This window comes from Microcaecilia unicolor, chromosome 2, assembly GCF_901765095.1.
Source record: "Microcaecilia unicolor chromosome 2, aMicUni1.1, whole genome shotgun sequence".
In the NCBI taxonomy this organism is placed as follows: domain Eukaryota; kingdom Metazoa; phylum Chordata; class Amphibia; order Gymnophiona; family Siphonopidae; genus Microcaecilia; species Microcaecilia unicolor.
This window is the reverse complement of record NC_044032.1, coordinates 619,972,398-619,993,684: the sequence shown is the minus strand read 5'-3', so window position 1 is coordinate 619,993,684 and position 21,287 is coordinate 619,972,398. Positions and strand designations below refer to the sequence as shown.

Sequence of the window (21,287 nt, the reverse complement as noted above, 5' to 3'; positions counted from 1 at the left end):
ACTTTTTTTCTCAAGCCTTTGGTAAAGGAAGGATTGATGTGGAATATTATATTGATTTACTGGTTTGAGTTTGTTTTGGGTCCTGTTTACTAAGCGTCGCTAGAGGCATGTTAGCATTTTATCATGCACTAACCATGCAGATGAACAGCGTGCACTAAAAATGCTAGCGCACCTTAGTAAACAGGACCCGTTATCAGTAATGATTTTATTATACGCCACTTAGAATTTTGGATAATACGGTTTATAAATTCTGTAATAAATAAATATTTGTTCTGTGTTTATTTATTTTCCACATTTCTATACCGCTTAAAACAAAAAGGAGTACAATAATGTTGAAACTTAATGTCAAGTAAACTAGTAAAACAAACTCGTAGTTCAATGCATTTTGGATTCGAATTTTTTTGACAACAGAATGTGAAAATGTACAACGGTATGCAGACTTTTACAAGGCACTGCCATACATACGGACCAATATTCAGCCATGGCTGTCAGTGGGGTTTTTATAAACACGAACCACAGTGTTTTAAAAAAAAAAAAAAAATGCTGGTATATTCTGCACCCCTACCTGAATAGTCAGTGCACTGAATTTACACATCAACCGTTACCTGCTGGCAGATAGCACCTGAATATCGCCACAGTGGGGATAAATTGTGGATAGATCATCGAAAGTTAGGCAACTGCCATTATGGAATACTAACACAAGACCACATTTACATGCCTAACTTTGGGCGCAAACAACGCCAGCTCAGTGGCTGGCGTAAGTGCTCGTGCCCAGCTGTTGGCAGGCACATAAATGCTAATATTCTATAACCTATGTGCATAACTGCCTGACATGCCTCTCACAGGTCCACACCCCCTTTGAAGTTGTGCGCTGTGGAATTTGAGCATGCAACTTATAGAATACCGACTAAGAGAAGTTAGCTTAACTGCTAATCGATGCCAGTTATCAATTATCAGCTCATTATTAAATTATCCTTATCCTATAACTTTTATGTGCAAATATGCATTCTAGTTGCAAATGTGTAGCATTAAGTTATACGTATAAGGTGGGAGGGGGGGTCCAGAGCCCGAGGTGAGGGGGCACATTTTAGCCCCCCCCCCCGACGCCGCCGACCCCCCGCCACTGCTGCTGCCAACTTTGACGACCCCTGCCGACAACCCTCAACCCCTCTTCCCGCCGACAACCCTCCCCCGCCGACAACCCTCAACCCCTCTTCCCGCCGCCAACCCTCCCCCGCCGTCACCTACCTTTGCTGGCGGGGAACCCCAATCCCCGCCAGCCAAGGTCCTCTTCTTCCTGCGAAGGCTTTGTTCTGTTTCTGTGAGTCTGACGTCCTGCACGTACAACGTGCAGGACGTCAGAAACAGAACGAAGCCTTTGCTGGAAGAAGAGGACCTCCTCGGCTGGCGGGGATTGGGGTCCTCCGCCAACAGAGGTAGCCCACGGCGGGGGAGGGTTGGCAGCGGGAGGGGGGGTCGAGAGGGTCGTCAGCAGGGGGGTCCAGGGCCAAATCTACGAGGGCCCAGGCTCCCCCTGGCCCCACTTAGCTACGCCACTGGTATAAGGTAGAACATCCTTATCCCACCCTGTCACTATCCAGGTAGTGCTGAAGCGTTTAGAGGTAATTTTGAGTGACAGTATCTGTATAATGTCATTGACAAGGCACAGAGAGGTATTACACATTTAGCAGCAGTCACTAAGCATATAAGTCCTTTTGACTATTGGCCTCATGATAATTAAGGTTAGCATCATTGCAGGGTAGAATCAATATGAAAGAGAGAAAACGTTGGCAGATATGTATCATATGGTCTATCCAGTCTGCCATTCATATGAGCTACTAACCCATGCTCTCCCTTAGAAATCATCTGTGTTTGTCCCACGCTTTCTTGAGCTCCACCATACACAGTAACATAGTAGATGACGGCAGAAAAAGACCTGCACGGACCATCCAGTCTGCCCAACAAGGTGAACTCATATGTATACCTTACCTTGATTTGTACCTGTCTTTTTCAGGGCACAGACCGTATAAGTCTGCCCAGCACTATCCCCGCCTCCCAACCACCAGCCCTGCCTCCCACCACCGGCTCTGGCACAGACCGTATAAGTCTGCCCAGCACTATACCCCGCCTCCAAACCACCAGTCCCGCACAGACCGTATAAGTCTGCCCATGCTTTCCGTAAAGAAGTATCTCCTTAGATAACTCCTGACTCTATTTCCTTTCACTTTAATCCTGGATCCCTTCTTTCTAGAGCTTCCTTTCAATTGAAAGAGGCTCCTTCCTGTGTGTTTATGCCATAAATGTAACATATTTTTCAGACTATGTTGCATGGATGGTAAATAGGCTACATTTTTTAAAAATTTCAATATATGTTGCTTCTTAGTGTAAGCCAACTTTAACCATGCGACTCCTAAGTAAATTGTTAATGAACCACTGTGAAAAAATCCAGAAAAATCAATATATAAGCTGCTTCTGAGTAGAAGTTGAATCTAGAAACGTGCATTTGGGAAAGAGGAACCCGAACTATAGCTATATGATACAAGGTTCCACATTAGCAGTCACCGACCAGGAAAGGGATCTAGGTGTCATCGTTGATGATACGTTGAAACTGTCTGCTCAGTGTGCGGCAGCGGCGGCTAAGAAAGTAAATAGTAACATACATAGTAACATAGTAGATGACGGCAGAAAAAGACCTGCACGGTCCATCCAGTAATAGGTATTAGGAAAGGAATGAAAAACAAAATGAGGACATTATAATGCCTTTGTATTGGTCCATGGTGTGACCGCACCTCGAATATTGTGTGCAATTTGGTCACCGCATCTCAAAAAAGATATATTGGAATTAGAAAAGGTACAGAGAAGAGTGATAAAAATAATAAAGGGAATGGGACATCTTTCGCTATGAGGAAACGCTGAAGCGACTAGGGCTTTTTAGCTTGGAGAAAAGACGGGTATATCTGAATCGCTTGTTTACTCTTTCCAAAAATACTAGGACTAGGGGGCATGCAATGAAGCTACAAAGTAGTAAATTTAAAAGAAAAAAAAGATTTCTTTACTCAACGTGTAATTAAACTCTGGAATTCGTTGCCAGAGAATATAGTAAAAGCAGTTAGCTTAGCGGGGTTTGAAAAAGGTTTGGATTGCTTCTTAAAAGTCCATAAGCCATTATTAAAATGGACTTGGGGAAAATCCACTTCTTATTTCTCGTATAAGCAGCATAAAATGTATTGTACTGTTTGTGATCTTGCCAGGTACTTGTAACCTGATTTGGCCACTGTTGGAAACAGGATACTGGGCTTGATGGATCTTCAGTCTGTCCTAGTATGGCAATGCTTATGTACTTATGTTCTTATGTTTAAAAAAAGAAAGACTTATAGTCTGAAAAATTTGGCTTCATCTGTGAAAAGTTTTATGCAAAATAAACATATACCCTGCCGTTCTTCTGTTGTAGGATTTCATTATCTGTGTCGAAATGTTCTTTGCTGCCATCGCTCATCACTTCAGTTTTTCCTACAAACCCTACATCCAGGAAGCTGAAGAAGGCTCCTGCTTTGATTCCTTTCTTGCAATGTGGGATATTTCTGATGTTAGAGCGGATATATCGGAACAAGTGCGAAATGTTGGTAAGTACTGAGCCGGGAGTCTTTAACATATTTGCTGTTGACCAAAGAGTTGTGTGCGTGTAGATAGATTCCCCCAGATTCTATATATCGACACACACAGCTGATTTGTGCGCGTAACTTAATTAACAAGCCAATTATGGGATGTTAAGAAGCAATTATCAGCACTAATTGGGACTAATTAGAATGTACACGCACTACTCGTAAAGCGTATTTTATAAAGCAGTCTGTGTAAATTCTACCGTGTGGATCTCAAGAGGGTGTGGCCATGGGAGGAGCATGGGCAGGTTGTGGGCATTTCTAAAATTTACACCAGCTTTTCTTTGGTGTACAGTACTATGCCTACATTTTAGCCGCATAGATGGCATTACACGTATTCTATAAAAACATAAGGCCAATGTATAGTCTACCCCTGCCCCCCCCCCACCCCTTTCACTGCAAGACTATAGGCAAAGTTTAATTTTTAAACATATCCTCTTTTCCTATAATTAAGGATCCTTTGTGCTTGCTTCCACCTCGAGGCTGTCAATGTTTTTATGCTATTATTGTATATTCTAGAACTTTTTCTCACTGGAAGATGTTTTGGTTCTTGGTTATTTATACATTTTGAAGTAGGGCTGCATTTTGATTAAAATCTTTAATCATGAAATGGTTTGATTTTAAATTTTTTTTAAATTTTAAATCATGATTAATCTTACATTTATAAGACCAATGTCAGAAGCAAGCATCTCCCACCCTCTCTCAACTAACATATTCCACATGGTTCTGCCATTTCCAGCATCTCCTCTTCCCTCCCTCCACCCTTGTAGCCTAACAGCTGCCTGTTCTCTCCCCTCCCTGTTTTCCAGCATCTTTCACCATCCCCCCTCCACCTCTCAGTCCAACATACCCTCCTCCTCCTCCACCCCACCCAAAAGGCATGTTTTTACGTCTTTCTCCACTCCACTTCCCCACCCCCTTCTCAATCCCCCCCATCTACCTTAAAATTTATCTTCTAAAGGTCTCCAGGAGTAATACACATATGCTGCTTGTGGCCTACTCCAGAGCTTTCCCTTTGACCTGTGCCATCCCCTCTGACACAATTTCCTGTTTCTGCATAGGCAGGACAGGTCAAAGTAAAAACTCCTGAGCAGGCCGCAGGCAGCCTACATGTGTTGCTGCTGCTGCCAGGGACCTCTGGAAGACCAGATTTACGGTAGATGGTGGGAGAGGGCAAGATTGAGGGAGATGCTAAACTGTGAGCGGAGGGAGAGATGCCATATCATTCCACAGAAGGGGGAGAGGGAAATGAAAGAGGGAAATATGCTGGGAGGAGACCGACAGGGAGATCATGCAGTAGACTGTGCAACACGGTTAATTTTAGTAGCTGCGATTATTTCTTTTTAATCGTGACTAATAACACATTTATCACAGTGTTAACCACGATTAACATGCGGCCCTAATTTGAAGTACTTTGAGTATTTTACTCCATGAGTCATTGGGCTCATGAAGTAAAGAATTTACTCTTATCGGTAATCCTCTTCTGAACCATTTTGACTTGGCATAAATCCTTCTGGAACTGGACACAATGCTGCTCTATTAAACCAGCACGCTTTCTAGTTACCAGAGGTAAGAGGGAAACTGTAAAATTTGCATTCTGCCTCTGTAGAGATCATTAGTAAAGTTTAAGCAAGTACTGCAGAATGAGTAGCTGAGAATACTGGAGCAAAAACCTCATGACCCTTGCTGTTGGCTCTCACGTGAGCACTGTTGGAATACCATTTCTAATAGGATCAGAAATTAATCTTATTTATTTATGCATTCTTGTATTTCACTGTTATCCAAAAAATTTGGTCAAAGGGCTTACAATTTACAGGATTAGGTGAGAATTACAATAGTATGTCCATTATTACATAAAAAGGTACATATGATTGTATATCTATAGAATTTTTGGAGAGGTTAGTCTGTGTTTTTGGCTGTAGCATTTTCGAAAACGTAGTTTTGAGGAGGTAGGACGATGATTTTTGTAGTCTGAAGGGTATTGATGAGGTGATTTGTAGAAGTGGGACATTGATTTCTGAGAACGTAGGATGATGATTTATGTAGTCATCTGAAGGAATTGATGAGATGATTTGTAGAGGTGGGGATGTTGATATAGGTATGATAATGGTTTGTGTGGTTATCTGAAGAGTTTTGATGAGGTAGATTTGTAGGGGTGGGACGCTGGTATCTTATGTAGCTAACTATAGAATTTTTGGAAGAGGTAGGTTTTCATTTCTTTCCTGAGTGGAGGAGTGGCCTAGTGGTTAGAGTGATGGACTTTCGTCCTGGGGAACTGGGTTCGATTCCCACTGCAGGCACAGTAAGCTCCTTGTGACTCTGGGCAAGTCACTTAACCCTCCATTGCCCCAGGTACAAATAAGTACTGTATATAGTATGTAAGCCGCATTGAACCTGCTATGAGTGGGAAAGCGCGGGGTACAAATGTAAGAAAAATAAAATAAATTGAAGATAGTTTGTGATGCTTCTTGTGGATTTTGGTATTGAGTTCCACCATTTGGAGCCCAGGTAGCTAAATCCTGCAGTGTTGATGGTTTTATAAGTAAGTAGCCTCTGGTTTCTGGGCTTGTGTTGGATAGTTCAATCAGGTCTAGTATATATTTAGGTGCCATTCCAAATAGTATTTTGAAAATAAGAATTTGAATTGTAGTCTTTCCTTGATTGGCAACCAGTGCAGTATTTTGAGTAGTGGAGTTGCTCTTTCATATTTCAACTTCTTGAATATCAATTTTGCTGCCGTATTTTGGACTGTTTGCAGCTATTTTAGTGCTGTTTCTTTGCACCCTACATATGCTGTGTTGCAGTAGGCTAGTTGTGATAGTATTGTTGATTGTATCATTATCTTGAATGATTGTCTGGGAAAATAGTCACTTATCCTTCTCAGTTTCCATAGTGTTTTGAAGCATTTTGATGTTAGTTCTGCAAATAGGTGGGAAAATGTGGGATACAAATGCAGCAAATAAATAAATATTTGACCGTCCAATGATAGATGTTTATCGAGAATGATTCCTAGTATTTTTAGTTGTTTCGATTTGGTATGTTTGGTGGCTTATTGTGAAGTTTTAGTAAGATGTTGGGTTGTGTGGGCTGCATAGAACTAGATATTTGGTTTTGTCTAGAGTTTGATAGTTGTTGCCCAATTCTCCATGAGGTCCAGGCCTTTTTTTAAATTTTCTCCATTATTTCTGTGATATTGTTGTGAAAGGGTATGTAGATGGTGATGTCGTCTACATTTATGAATGTGGGTGGAAACCCATTGATTCCATTTTTTTTCCTAGTAGCACCATCATTACATTGAACAGTATTGGTGAAATTGGAGAACCCTGTGGTACTCCACACTCAGAGATCCATGAGGTTGATATCTGGTTAGACATTTTTACAATGTAGGATCTGGTCCTTAGGAAGCCATTGAACCATACTGCTACTGCTCCACTGATACCCATGTTGTCAAGCAGGGTCATTAGTGTTGTCTGATCTACTAGGTTGAATGCACTTGACATGTCCAATTGTAATAGTAATATGTTTTGTCCTTGGCATATTAAGCTTCCTTATCAGGGTGATTATGACCGTCTGAGTGCTGTGTTGTGGTCTGAAGCCTGATTGCGAGTTCTGAAGGCTAGAAAATTGTGTCATATATTCCGTTAGTTGCTGTGCTACAAGGCCTAGAGCATGACACAGTGACGGGGATCCGCCGTAACTGTGGGGACGGGGACAGAGCCCATGGGGACAGGGAGGGGATAGAGCCTGAGGGGATGGGGACAGGGACAGATTTTGTCCCCGTGTTATTTTCTGCTTTGAAGCCTGTTAATGAACTTGTTTGAGTGATGCAGAACACTAGGGTTACCCCACAGCCACTTAGAGGGTCTATCCCCAGCACAGCCCAGGTTCGCTGACACCTGCCACTTGTGGTCTACACTAGCACCCTCCTCCCACCGACTGGGTCACAACTGCCTCTAGGCGAGTCTCCCACTCTCCAATTATCCCCAGTGTTTTCTAGGTTACTGGAGCCATACTCCCAGTGGTCTCACAGTTCCCAGAAAGCACTCACAGACCCACACAAACCACTGGGATTCTTTATCAGTCCAGACAGGCAGAACGAACAAGCAAGTATGTTAACTCTCATACTGGAGTAATGAACAAAAAAATGTGCAGTTAGCATACAATAACAGGTAACTGAAATATGGATCAATTATAACACTAACTAAACATTTGCATACTGGCTAAACAGTACCTGGGAAGATCAGGACATATAATTGCTCACAGAGCCTTATCAAAGAGATATGTCTCCCTCTTCTTCCAGGCTAAGACTGAAGCAACAGTCAGCATTACTGGGTAATTTCAAACTCCAGGCCAATCGGAGCCCAGAACAGTCAAATTTCAAATAAAAACTGGTTACATCACTACAGATACTTCCTAGTATCTCAGTGCCAAATAAAGAAAGGTCAGTCAGTCCTTTGTAACAGCGTTAAGCATAAACTTGCACCATCTGTTGGCCAAACAGGAGAAATACACTTCAGAACAACACAGGAAAATATCCAATACATTTTACATACTTAAAACACACTGTTAATTCACACAAGCAAACATGCTGGCCATAACTAGCAAAATTTGCGTGGGGGATCCTGTACATTCCTGCTACCAGCACATCTAAGAAGACATCTTCTATTGCAGGAAGGACTGTGGAAGACAGGAGAGCTAGACTGAATCCTGAGATTGGTGATGATTTATTCATCCACAGATTAAAAAATCATAACAGTGCTTCATAGGGCATATTTCTCCCCTGCTAGAGCATACAGAACGGATTATATTTTGTACCCCTGGACATTTTAACAGGGTGGATTAGGATTCCTTTGGATACTAGAAGTCAGCTATTGTTGGGGTTGGAGGGCTTAGAGGGTGGTTGTGGGAGGGTTATTATAGTTGATCGTTGTTGTTTTTTATTTGTGATTTATAAACAGTTGCACAGTATATTATTCCTTTTTATACTTTAATAAAAAAAAGATTTAAATATAAAATCATAAGTGTTTGAGGCTTCTACAGTCAAGGACAGAATGGGGCGGGGATCGGACGGGGATGGAGACAGGGCCTGCGGGGACTGGATGGGAATGGAGACAGAACCCGCGGGGATGGGACGGGGACAAACTTTGTCCCCGTATCATTCTCTAACAAGGCCCTCTATCGTTTGGTCAGTAGTGGTATTGAGGCCACTGCTCTGTAGTTTGTGATATCACTTATTTTGCTTTCTGTGTTTTCGGGAATTGGTGTTAGTACTATGTCACCTTTGCCTGTTGGGAATTGTCCTTTTGCAAACATGTATGTGATGTGTCTGGTGAAGCACTTGATGAACCAGTCTGTTGGGTCTTTCATCATGTAGTTAGGGCAGTTGTCTAGCATGCAGTATGCATGGGCGTGCAAGTGGCAGATGAAGTTCAATGTTGACAAGTGCAAAGTGATGCATGTGGGTAAGAGGAACCCGAATTATAGCTACGTCTTGCAAGGTTCCGCGTTAGGAGTTACAGATCAAGAAAGGGATCTGGGTGTCGTCGTCGATGATACGCTGAAACCTTCTGCTCAGTGTGCTGCTGCGGCTAGGAAAGCGAATAGAATGTTGGGTGTTATTAGGAAGGGTATGGAGTCCAGGTGTGCGGATGTTATAATGCCGTTGTATCGCTCCATGGTGCGACCGCACCTGGAGTATTGTGTTCAGTACTGGTCTCCGTATCTCAAAAAAGATATAGTAGAATTGGAAAAGGTACAGCGAAGGGCAACGAAAATGATAGTGGGGATGGGACGACTTTCCTATGAAGAGAGGCTGAGAAGGCTAGGGCTTTTCAGCTTGGAGAAGAGACGGCTGAGGGGAGATATGATAGAAGTGTATAAAATAATGAGTGGAATGGATCGGGTGGATGTGAAGCGACTGTTCACGCTATCCAAAAATACTAGGACTAGAGGGCATGAGTTGAAGCTACAGTGTGGTAAATTTAAAACGAATCGGAGAAAATTTTTCTTCACCCAACGTGTAATTAGACTCTGGAATTCGTTGCCGGAGAACGTGGTACGGGCGGTTAGCTTGACGGAGTTTAAAAAGGGGTTAGATAGATTCCTAAAGGACAAGTCCATAGACCGCTATTAAATGGACTTGAAAAAATTCCGCATTTTTAGGTATAACTTGTCTGGAATGTTTTTACGTTTGGGGAGCGTGCCAGGTGCCCTTGACCTGGATTGGCCACTGTCGGTGACAGGATGCTGGGCTAGATGGACCTTTGGTCTTTCCCAGTATGGCACTACTTATGTACTTATTTTGTCAGTAGTTTCTTTATTGTGTTTAGTTTGGGTGATTAAATTGTGGATCAGGTTCTGTCTGCCACTGTGTGGGTATCGTTTGTTTCATAGTCTTGTAAGAAGTCATTGATGGATGTTTGTGGTTTTTGCTAGGTTTAATCTTGTGTTTGTTATTTTGTTTTTGCAATATTGTGCAAACTCATCTGCTGCTGCTGGTGTTTCAGTTGATGCTAGTATGTCTTGGGTTTTCAGACGTTTGTTCATGAGTCTGAATATTTTTTCATATTAGTCTGGTCAAGGTTCGCATATGCACTTTAGTGTTCTGCTTTAGCTTTCTTTACATTGTTTATTTTCTTATAGCTTTTCTCCATATGATTTTGTTTGTGTCTGTTTTATTTTTGGCCCATATTTTTTCATGTGTAGTAGCTTGTTAAAACAAAGGCATGGTTGTTTTTTAGTTCTTGTTTTTGTTGTGAGTGGTGCTGTTTGTCTAGTGTATTTTTGCTGTTTTTTTCCCAGTTTCTCATGAAGTGTATATCCTTAGGTGTTATGTTGCTGTGTTCGTTCATGCCTGTGTGGTTCGTTTGTTTTGAGATTGTGGTCTTGTTGGTTATTTTTCAGGTTTGGTTTTATATTATTGGTTGTTGGTTTAGTCTCTGTTTCGTTGTTGTGGTTGTGATGAGGTTCTTCTGTTTGTTGGTGTGGGCATCGTCAACCCATGATTTGTACTGGAATTTTGTTCCAGTCCCTGGGGGTTTCGGCTTGTATTTCCATTTTCCCCATTATTCATATTGTTGTTATATAGTAGAGGACCCATGTCCTTAGTTTGGCCATTTTTGCGGTTGTTAACCTTGATCATGTCCTTCTGCATCAAATTTATTTATTACATTTGTATCCCACATTTTCCCACCTATTGCAGGATCAATGTGGCTTACATAGTACCGTAAAGGTGTTCGCCAAGTGCGGTAGAGGAACAAATACAAGGTGATGTGGTCAAAGAAGGTACGTGTGTTTCAGGAACAGTGGGGGGGTCGAAGAGAGTGAAGGTTATATAGTGCCCAGTACGATCTTTGGTTTTGCTGTGTTGCAGAGTGTAGGCATTTATGTTGGGTCGGTAGGGTATGCCTTTTTGAACAGGTTGGTTTTTAGTGATTTCCTGAAGTTTAGATGGTCGTAGATTGTTTTCACAGCTTTTGGCAGTGCGTTCCATAGTTGTGTGCTTATATAGGAGAAGCTGGATGAATAGGTTGTTTTGTATTTGAGTCCTTTGCAGTTTGGGTAGTGGAGGTTTAGGTATGTTTGTGATGAGCCGGTTCTGTTTCTGGTTGGTAGATCTATGAGGTCTGTCATGTATCCTGGGACTTCGCTGTAGATAATCTTGTGGACCAGGGTGCAGATTTTGAAGATATGTTCTTTGATTGGGAGCCAATGCAGTTTTTCTCGGAGGGGTTTGGCACTTTCGAATTGTGTTTTACCGAATATCAGCCTGGCTGCTGTGTTTTGGGTGGTCTGGAGTTTCTTTGTGAGTTGTTCTTTACATCCCGCATAGATTCCATTGCAGTAGTCTGCATGGCTTAGTACCATTGATTGTATTAGGTTACGAAATATTTCCCTGAATTATATGTTGTATGAAAAAATACATTCCTACATTTGTTTTAAATTTGTTTCAAGTTAGGGGACACTTTATTAAACTATTTGATAGCATAAATAATTATTCTCCATTTTACCTGCTCAGCCCATTCGTAATTTTATAATCCTCTGTCAAAATCACCTTTGTCTCTTCTCCAAGCTGAAGAGCCCTAACCTGTTCAGCCTTCCTTCATAAGAGAGTTGTTAGTCCTTAATAGTACCTTGCCCTATCAAGTATTGCTCCCCCTGGGTTTTCACACTCCAAGTGCCTTCTTTATCCATTTAGACTCATTATCTTAGATTAGTTTTGCTTTTCACAAGCTGGCATTATTTTAGGAAAATGCATTTTACCATTATAAATTTGATCTAATTTTCTTTTAGGAAGGACTGTACTGGGCCGACCAAGAAAAATGTTTTTTCCTGAAAATCACGAACAAAATGAGCACACAAGTTTACTGTCTCCTGCACAAGATCCAGTTTCCTCTGCCTCATCTATGCCACCTTCTCCCATGGGCCACTATCAAGGGTTTGGCCAGACTATAACACCTCAGACCACACCCACTGGTTCAACTGTACCTTATAACATTCACAGTACTGATATTACCCATAAAGATTCTTCAGAGCCAGAGATTCTCACCACTGATCAACTTTCAGAGACAAGCAACAACGATGTGCCCTCTTGAATACTGCAAAACCTTATTGGTGCTTTCTAGGGTAACTTCCCCTAACAGTGACAGCCATCGCTCATGGATGTGTGACCTAACTGATGTATTCACTGTGACATAATATTGATAGATGTTGGAAAACAGAATTATTTGAGGATATCTGCGTCTAATGTATTTTGCCTAGAGGTACTCAGTGGCACAAACCTGACGTCCAAAATTCGTATGGTTCAAGGATATTTATTAGTTTCTTTTTCGGCCAGTGGTTTCTTCTTAAACATACACTACACAATTTATATTTTGCTTAATAAAAAGCCTTTCTGCTTCCTATTTGACCCAGTTTAGGAACCTATTTGGATTGTTACATCAGTATGTCTTATTTCTGCTCCAGTTGCATGATGGATCCAAACATAAGATTTCTCGATGGGAGATTTTAGAAATGAATTTGACTAACCGAATCAACTAAAGCAAAGAGTCTTACAGAAAATGCTCTTCCTACTAAAATTACCTGTATTTTAAACGTAAGCCTCTGGTAATTACACCACGTATGCAAAATGTTGTTACATTTAAGACTTGGAATTGTTTGTATTAAGCAAACAGGCTGCTTTCCATTCTATGATAAGATTACCTGGAGTTAGATATAGATAAGAGATTCTATAAGATCTGTATTGTAAGCATGACAAACAAAATCAAGTTAACCATGCACTTGTGGTCGCAGAGATTGAAAAACTTGGTGAGCGCTGACCTTGTGAAAAAGCCACGGATATCAGAATTTTAAAAAAGAAACTGTTTTTCCGATACGGTTCAAGTTACTAGGTACTGTGGTATTTAAATCCCTGTATGTTCACAGTTGTTTCTGCCAAACTAACTAACTAACGAACGTATCTGACAGCAGTGAAAGTGTATGATTTCACTTCCAGAAAAGTACTAATTTACTCTCCAGTTGTAGGGGGAGTTTTAAAAGAACTCTGTATGCAGCATTGTAGATGGAATCACACTGTTGCTGATGCTTCCTTTCCAGCACTCTGATGTGACAGACCTGACTTCTGTGTTTTCTTTCCAGTACAGATGATGAATGCAATACAAATATTGTATATATATTTTGTCTGAGGTCAAAATTGTATGCTATCTGTATTGTGAATCTGTTACAGATGTGAGAAATCAGAGTAAGCACTGATTCATTGCCTTCACTGCAAATAAATCATTCTTATTTGAACATGTCAGCTCTTTATATGATTACCGAAGGACTTGTATATATGCACTAGTAGCATTTTTTCTCTGAGGACAAGCTGCTGGGTGATGTCATCTGGCAGCCCGGTACGGATGCTGGCTAGCAAGATTAACTTAAAATTTCTAGCAGCGTCCCACTGCGCATGCGCCTTCCCACCCAACGCGTGAGCGTGGGTTCCTCAGTCTTTGTTTTTCCATGGAGCAGGGAGGACGTGCGTATTTTCTCTCTCGTTCCGCAGTACCTTCCCATGTGGGTATTTTTGTCCTTTTTTGAGTATTTTTCATTTTATTTTGATTCCCTTTAATTTTAGTAGTTATTTCGGTTCTTAAGGTTTCCTTTCTTTTTCACAAATTGCTAGGCCCATTTAGGCTGGAGCACTGACCTCAATTTAAACGCTACCCCTTTTTACTGTTCACAGTTGAGGAGTTTAATTTGGCCGTGAATCTTTTCTCGATTTCCTAGAAGACCCCCAGTGGCTTTAAAAGGTGCACCCAGTGTAATAATCTGGTGATTTCCGCGACAGACCTGCACTCTTGGTACATCGGGTGCCTTGGTCCTAACCATAAGCCTAACTCTTGTGTTCTCTGTTTGAAAATGTAGTTCAGGACACAAGAGAGTGCGGCAGGTCCAACAGGAGAGACATTTTGGCTCCTCAAAGACCGGCGTATTTGCACAGACAGAGAAGCGCATATACTTCCAATGTAGGTGATTGGCTGGTCAAGAATACATCACAGGAGAGGGGGTGTCTGAGTCAATGAACCTAACTATTCAGGTGTTGAAGTTCCTAGGGTTTGTCATAAACCACCCCAAGTCCCACCTTCTCCCAGTCCACTGATTGGAGTATATAGGAGCCCTGCTTGATACATTGCAAGCTCAAGTTTTTCTTCCCCAAGCAAGAGCAGCGTCTTTATCACCACTCGCCTCGCAAGTCCAAAACAGCAAGCAGGTCATAGCTTGGCAAATGTTGAGATTAATGGACCACATGGCCTCAACAGTGCATGTCACTCTTAGCACATCTCCATTTGAGGGAGGCCCAGTGGACCTTAACTTCCCAGTGGTCTCAGGAGGCTAGGAATCTAGCAGATGTCATTCACTTATGCCCTTCTCTGGTGGACAATTCAAATGAATTTGACTGTGGGACTACCCTTCCAAATTCCACCTCCTCAGAAGGTGCTAACAATGGTTGTATCCAACCGGGGATAGGGAGCTCATGTGGATGGGCTTCACACTCAGGGAACCAATTTCCATATCAATCTCCAAGCTGAAGGCCATTTGGAATGCTCTAAAGGCTTTCAGCGATTGGCTGCAGAACCAAATTATTCTTATTCAAACAGCCAACCAGGTTGTTATGTTCTATATAAACAAGCAGAGGGGTACAGGATCCTACCCCTTATGTCAGGAAGCAGCGGGAATGTGGCAGTGGGCCCTCCTTCATGGAATGGTCCTCCAAGCCACATACCTACCAGGAAAGGATAACTGTCTGGTAGACAGACTGGAAAGGGTTCTGCAACCGCACGAGTGGTCTCAACATGGGTATAGCCCACAAGATCTTCCAAGAGTGGGGCACCTCCTCGGTGGATCGTTTTGCCACTCATCTCAACAACAAAATCCCCCAGTTCTGTTCCAGGCTCAGGTCACACTACAGACTAGAGTCAGATGCCTTCCTCCTACATTGGGGGGCAGAACTTCTATATGCATATCCTCCAGTATGTCTCATAGAGAAGACTTTGCTAAAAGTCAAGCAAGACCAGGGAATTATGATCCTAATCGCACTTTACTGGCTGAGGCAGAGCTGCTTTCCTCTTCTTCTGGAGTTGTCCTTTGAAGATCCGTTGAAATTTTAATATTTTCTGACCCTCATCACGCAGCAAGAGGGATCTCTTCTGCATCCCTGGCCCTCACAGCTTGGATGTTGAGAGCATAGAATCTGAATCCTTAGATTTGCTGGAGGGAGTGTCCTTCATCTTGCTGGCTTCCAGGAAAGACTCCACTAAGAGATGCTACTCATTTTGCAGTTAGTGCTTATTACCATGTAGGAGGTAAGACCATCTCTGTACAGCCTCTAGTTGTTTACTTCAGGTGAGGTTTGTTATTAACAAAGTCCCCTGTCAAACCTCCATGTCATGGGATTTCAACATTGTCCTCACCCAGCTGATGAAAGCTCCTTTTGAGTCGCTTGAGAGCCGCTCAATTCCTGTCATGAAGTATTTGACATGGAAAGTTGTTTTTTTTTGGCAGCGGTCACTTCAGCTCATAGCTGATCCACTTTACACTGTTTCACCACAATAAAGTAATTCTCTGCACGCACCCTTAGTTCCTTCCTAAGGTAGTGTCCGAGTTCCATCTTAATCAGTCAATCATCCTACCAACAGTTTTCCTAAAACCACATGCCCATCCGGCAATCCTTAGCCTTCTAGCTGGAGCTAACTAAAGCCCTTAGACAGTCCATCCAGCCTTTTGATTCTTTTGACCTAAACTGAATGAGGGTAGCCATCAGCAAATGCACAATTTCTAATTGGCTAGCAGATTGCATCTCCTTTACTTACGCCCAGGCTGTGCTGACTCTAGAGGGTCATGTCAGTACTCATAATGTCAGAGCCATAGAGGAGATTTGCAAAAACTGCAACATTTCAATGTGTAGACAGATGACAGTCTCATTACTGCCTTGAGCAGGATACCCGATGTGACAGCCAGTCTGGGTAGGCAGTCCTTAAAAATTTGTTCGGTGTCTAGAATCCAACTCCACCACCTTAGGTCCATTTTCTTTAGTTCCAGGCAGCACCTTCACCACTAGTATGTACATAATTTCAGATTAATTGACTTTCAGGCCTCGACGTTTCAAGACCCAGTTATTCTAGCATTGTTGTTTTCTGTGATCTTAGTAGCTAGGAATTTCCAGCTGTGAGAATGCAACAGCCTGCTTGTCCTCAGAGGAAGCAAAGCAACCTTTAGCAAGTGTTCTATGATAACAGCAGGCCAAGTATTCTCACATACCCTCCCATCTCCCCTTGGAGTAGTAGTCTTTAGCTTTTTTTAAATAACTGAGCAACCCATGCTTGCATGTCAGGCGGGAAGGCACCGGCACATGAACGGTGGGACACTGCTAGAAAGTTCCAAGTTAATCTCGCTGGACCTTGTCTGCACCAGGCTCTATCGGATGATGTCACCCAGCTGTAAGAGTACTTGGCCTGCTGTCCTCAGAGGACATCTGCTACAGGTGAGTAACTTTGCTTTTTGTGCAAATGTTGATGCTTTATCTATTTTAAAACATACAGTTTTGTAATTATAATGGTTCAACATTGTGTTTTTGAAATAATACATTTACCAAGCTAGAGGAAAATAAGGGTTCTGAAGTGTTATACTGAAGGGAACAGCACTAGGACAACTTCTTATTAAACAGGTTTTTAGCATAAAGTGTCGAAAAACTGTGACCTTGCTTGAGGCCAGAAAATGAGGAGAATCAGGAAGAGGTGCCAGACTAGTATGGAAAGAGGAGATTAGGAAAATACTTGTTACTTTTCTCTTACACCACAGGATTAATCAGGCACACAAGCTCTCCCTGAGAGTTGGATTCCTTCTTGAGTAAGAGCCCTGAGTCCTGTTCTGTCTTGGCACTGTGTCATGTAATGTAATATAACTCTTGTATTCTGCTGATTCCCAACATTTAATGATTCAAAGCAGATAATAAAAATTACAAAAAGAAATAATTGAGAGGCACTTTTACAGACTGGCAGTAGAGCTACCGTCGCTTCGTCACCACCAATCCGGCACTATCGTGGGAGCCAGCAGTAGTGCTGCCCCACCACGTGCCATTTTTGGCATGCCAGAAATTTTTTTCCCCCCCTGCCAGGGGCTTACCCAGTAGTAATCGGCCAGTGCAACGCACTGCCAGGTTAGCACAGGAGCCCTTATCTCCTAAATAGGAGGCAGTAAGGTCTCCCCCCAGGAAATGGTCGCATGGCAAGTATAAACTTATCACACAGGTATTTCCTTTTTTTTCACAAAAACCCCGCTGCAGTGAAAGGGGCCTCAGTGCGCAAATCCATGCACCAAAGACACTGTAGGGCCCCCTTTTTCACAGTGTCGTAAAAGGACCCCTAAAACAGACCTTTTCTAAATAAGTTGTTTTCTTTATTATATACATATAGAACCAAGTAATTAACAACTTGTACAGTAAATAAGGAAAAAAGAAGTAAATACCTTCCATTCTATAAAATGGAAAACTAATTAAAGAAGTAGCTAAATAAATAATTTTTTACATTTTTCTGGAAAGAATAATAAAAGGTAGAAGCTCGTAGATCAAGAGGTAAAGATAGCCAGAATTGAGTGGCCTGATAATACAACAGAGTTCTCCAAAACTTTCCTGTATTGAATTCCAGAAAATGATGGAAAAATTAGAAAATATCAAGGCCCTACTGCAGATAACGCGAGCAAAGCTTTAGTAAAAGACCCCCTTTGTAAGTCTAAGTGCTTTGAAAATGAGCCCCTGAGTAATTTTGTGCTTTGAAAAGGAGCCCTATTGATCTCTGGCTCTTGAAAGCCTGAGGTTTTAGTTTATTAATCTTAATAGACCTCATTACATAATTCTATATCAGAGCGGTTTACAATAAAAAAAAAATTTTTTTAAAGAGCAAAAGTAAGAAAAGAACTACAATGGTATAGGAAAGCCCAGGGCACTCGAGACACTCATTCCCAGACACACTATAATAAAATCAGAAGGGAATAAAAACAAATGTAAATACTGTACCAACCAATTTTTTTTTTTTAAATGGCCTGAACAGGGAGCCAATGAAGACTTAGGGCCCTGTTTACTAAGCTGCGCTATCATTTTTAGCGCATGCTAAACATTAGAGTCGCCATATGTTCCTATGGTGATGTAGTGTTTAGCATGTGCTACAAATGCTAATGCTAAAGCAGAAGTCTGTATCAAGATGGAAAAGTGCTTTTCATCAAAGAGATGATGAATGTTACGAAGTTGACGAAACTTGAAAAGGTTAACCTTGGGCTCAAAAGGGAGTAGTGTCCATAATGAAATCTGAAACTTTGGAAGTTCACTCGACCTTTAAAGATAAGTCATCAATTAATAGCAAGTAGTCTGGAATTGAACTGGTAGAACGATCTTACCAAAGCAATTTAGTCTTGTCTTTGTTAAGCTTAAACCCATGTATTGAACTGTAGTACTCTTTCATTGAGATACAGGTAGTGTTTCAGCTACTATGATGATTACCTGATCCTCATTTACTGCAATTAAGAGGAGCATGTCATCGGTATAGGAGTAAAAATTCACATCTAAAGCAGAAGCCTACATCAAAAAAAGACATGTACACATTAAATAATATGGGTAAAAGTGGGGAACCCTTTGGAACCCCACAAGGAGGTACCCACCTCTCTGAAAGAACATCATTCATTTTGGCGATGTAATGTCTATTAAGTAAAAATTCACTGAACCAGGATAAAACATTTCCCGAGATACTAAGAAAACTTTGCTTAAATAAAAGAATTTCATAATCAACTGTGAAATACAGCACTAAGATCAAATTGTAAATAAATGGAAAAGCAAAAATGTCATACACCTATGTACTTGAATAATCCTGCTGTCTATGGAAACACCTGATACAGGCAACTTTGCTTTTTCCTCCCTCCCCCATAGTACCTTCATTCATGGTCTAATAATTTTTTTTGCATAAAGTACACTATTCCTCCCTCTTTCTACTGCTACTGACCTTCCTGTGTTGATTACCATATCTTTAAGCATATAGGACTAGCTTCTATATATCACGCCTAAAAACCTGGCGCCGAAATGAAATTTGCCTAAGTGAATTCTATAACGTATGCCTCAATTGAGGCGTACGTTATAGAATAAGCCGAAATTTCCGCACAGTTTCTAGAACAACAAAGAAAACACAAATATACCATAAGACAAACCAAAAGACAACATTACAAAACCATAATCGGACCAAACTACAAGGACACACAAACTTTTCCAACTTGTGAATAAACTATTAGATATCACACCAGTCACAAACAACAGCAAAGACACTCCTGGAGCAGACAATCTCGCGAAATACTTCAACGAAAAAATCGTACAACTACGACTTAAAGTACCTGTCAGTACCATCGACTATGCTGAACTCCTTGACTGCCTAGACTCAGTCCCTGGCATTCACCCAGCGGACAGGACCTGCACCAATTTCGAGATATTATCAGAGAATATCATTTCCCAAACGCTCAAAAGATTTGCCAAATCTCACTGCAAACTAGACATATGCCCAAACAACCTGATGACATCTGCTCCTCAACAATTCATAAACGACATAACGAAACACCTGAATTACATGCTACAAAATGGATTCTTCCCGAAGGAAAAAGGAAACATTTTATTCACCCCCATACCCAAAGACGCAAAGAAAAGTGCTGGTGAACTAACTACAGACCAAGTAGCATCCATTCCCTTAATAACCAAATTAACGGAAGGGTTGGTGACCAAACAACTTACAAACTATTTAGATAAATTCTCAATACTTCACGATTCCCAGTTAGGATTTCGCTCTAACAACAGAACCGAACCAGTATTAGTCACTCTCATGACTAAATTCAAACAAACGATTGCAACTGGTAAGAACATACTACTTTTACAATTTGACATGTCAAGCGCTTTCGACATGGTTGATCATGGAATTTTATTACACATCCTCGAATACTTCGGAAGCGGAGGTAGCATCCTCAATTGGTTCAAGAGATTCCTAACCACAAGATCATACCAAGTGACATCTAACTCGACTATTTCAGCCGCATGGGTACCTGAATGCAGAGTACCACAAGGAATTCCCCCTCTCGCCGACTATTCAACTTAATGATGATACCCTTGGCAAAATTACTATCAAATCAAAACCTTAATCCATACATATATGCAGACGACATAACGATCTACATCCCATTCAAACAAGACCTAAAAGAAATTTCCAATGACATCAACCAAAAAGTCTCCATATCATGCATTCTTGGGAGAACGCATTTTGGCTGAAACTCAATGCAGAAAAAACCTAGTGCCTAATACTCACCTCTCAACACAACAAGAAAGAATTCACCGCCATTAACACACCAACTCTAAGCCTTCCTATTTCAGACACCCTAAAAATTCTTGGAATCACCATTGATCGACACCTAACATTAGAGAATCACGTGAAAAACACAACCAAGAAGATGTTCCATTCAATGTGGAAATTAAAAAGAATAAGACCTTTCTTCCCAAGGACTGTTTTCCGTAACCTGGTACAATCAATAGTGCTCAGTCATCTAGACTATTGTAATGTACTATATGCCGGCTGCAAAGAACAAATAATCAAGAAACTTCAAACAGCCCAGAACACTGCAGCTAGACTCATATTTGGCAAAACGAAATTTGAAAGTGCTAAGACCCTACGAGAAAAATTACACTGGCTCCCACTTAAGGAACGCATCACGTTTAAAATATGCTCATTAGTTCACAAAATTATCCATGGTGACGCACCAGCTTACATGTCAGACCTGATAGACCTACCACCTAGGATTGCCAAAAGATCATCCCGCACATTCCTTGATTTGCACTTCCCCAACTGCAAAGGTATGAAATAGAAACTAATGCATGCGTCAAACTTTACCTACCTGAGCACACAATTATGGAACACGTTGCTGCGCAGCTTGAAATCGATCTACGAAAGAACGAACTTCCGCATACTACTGAAGACCCATCTCTTTAATAAAGCGTACCACAAAGATCAACCAATGTGAATATGCACAACTCAACCATTTATATTCGGAACTGTATCATAATATCTGCTTGTA

General features: G+C 41.4%; 1 protein-coding gene across 1 annotated transcript in view; it reads left to right on the top strand.

Moving 5' to 3' along the window:
• Positions 1-13,448, top strand: part of TMEM184C (transmembrane protein 184C) — a 62,323-nt gene extending 48,875 nt beyond the window's left edge. The window contains exons 9-10 of the mRNA XM_030191669.1: positions 3,452-3,623; positions 11,952-13,448. Of these exons, the coding sequence (XP_030047529.1) occupies positions 3,452-3,623; positions 11,952-12,253 (474 nt within the window). The 3' untranslated portion in view covers positions 12,254-13,448. The remainder of the gene's footprint in view (positions 1-3,451; positions 3,624-11,951) is intronic.
• The last annotated feature ends 7,839 nt before the right edge of the window (positions 13,449-21,287 follow it).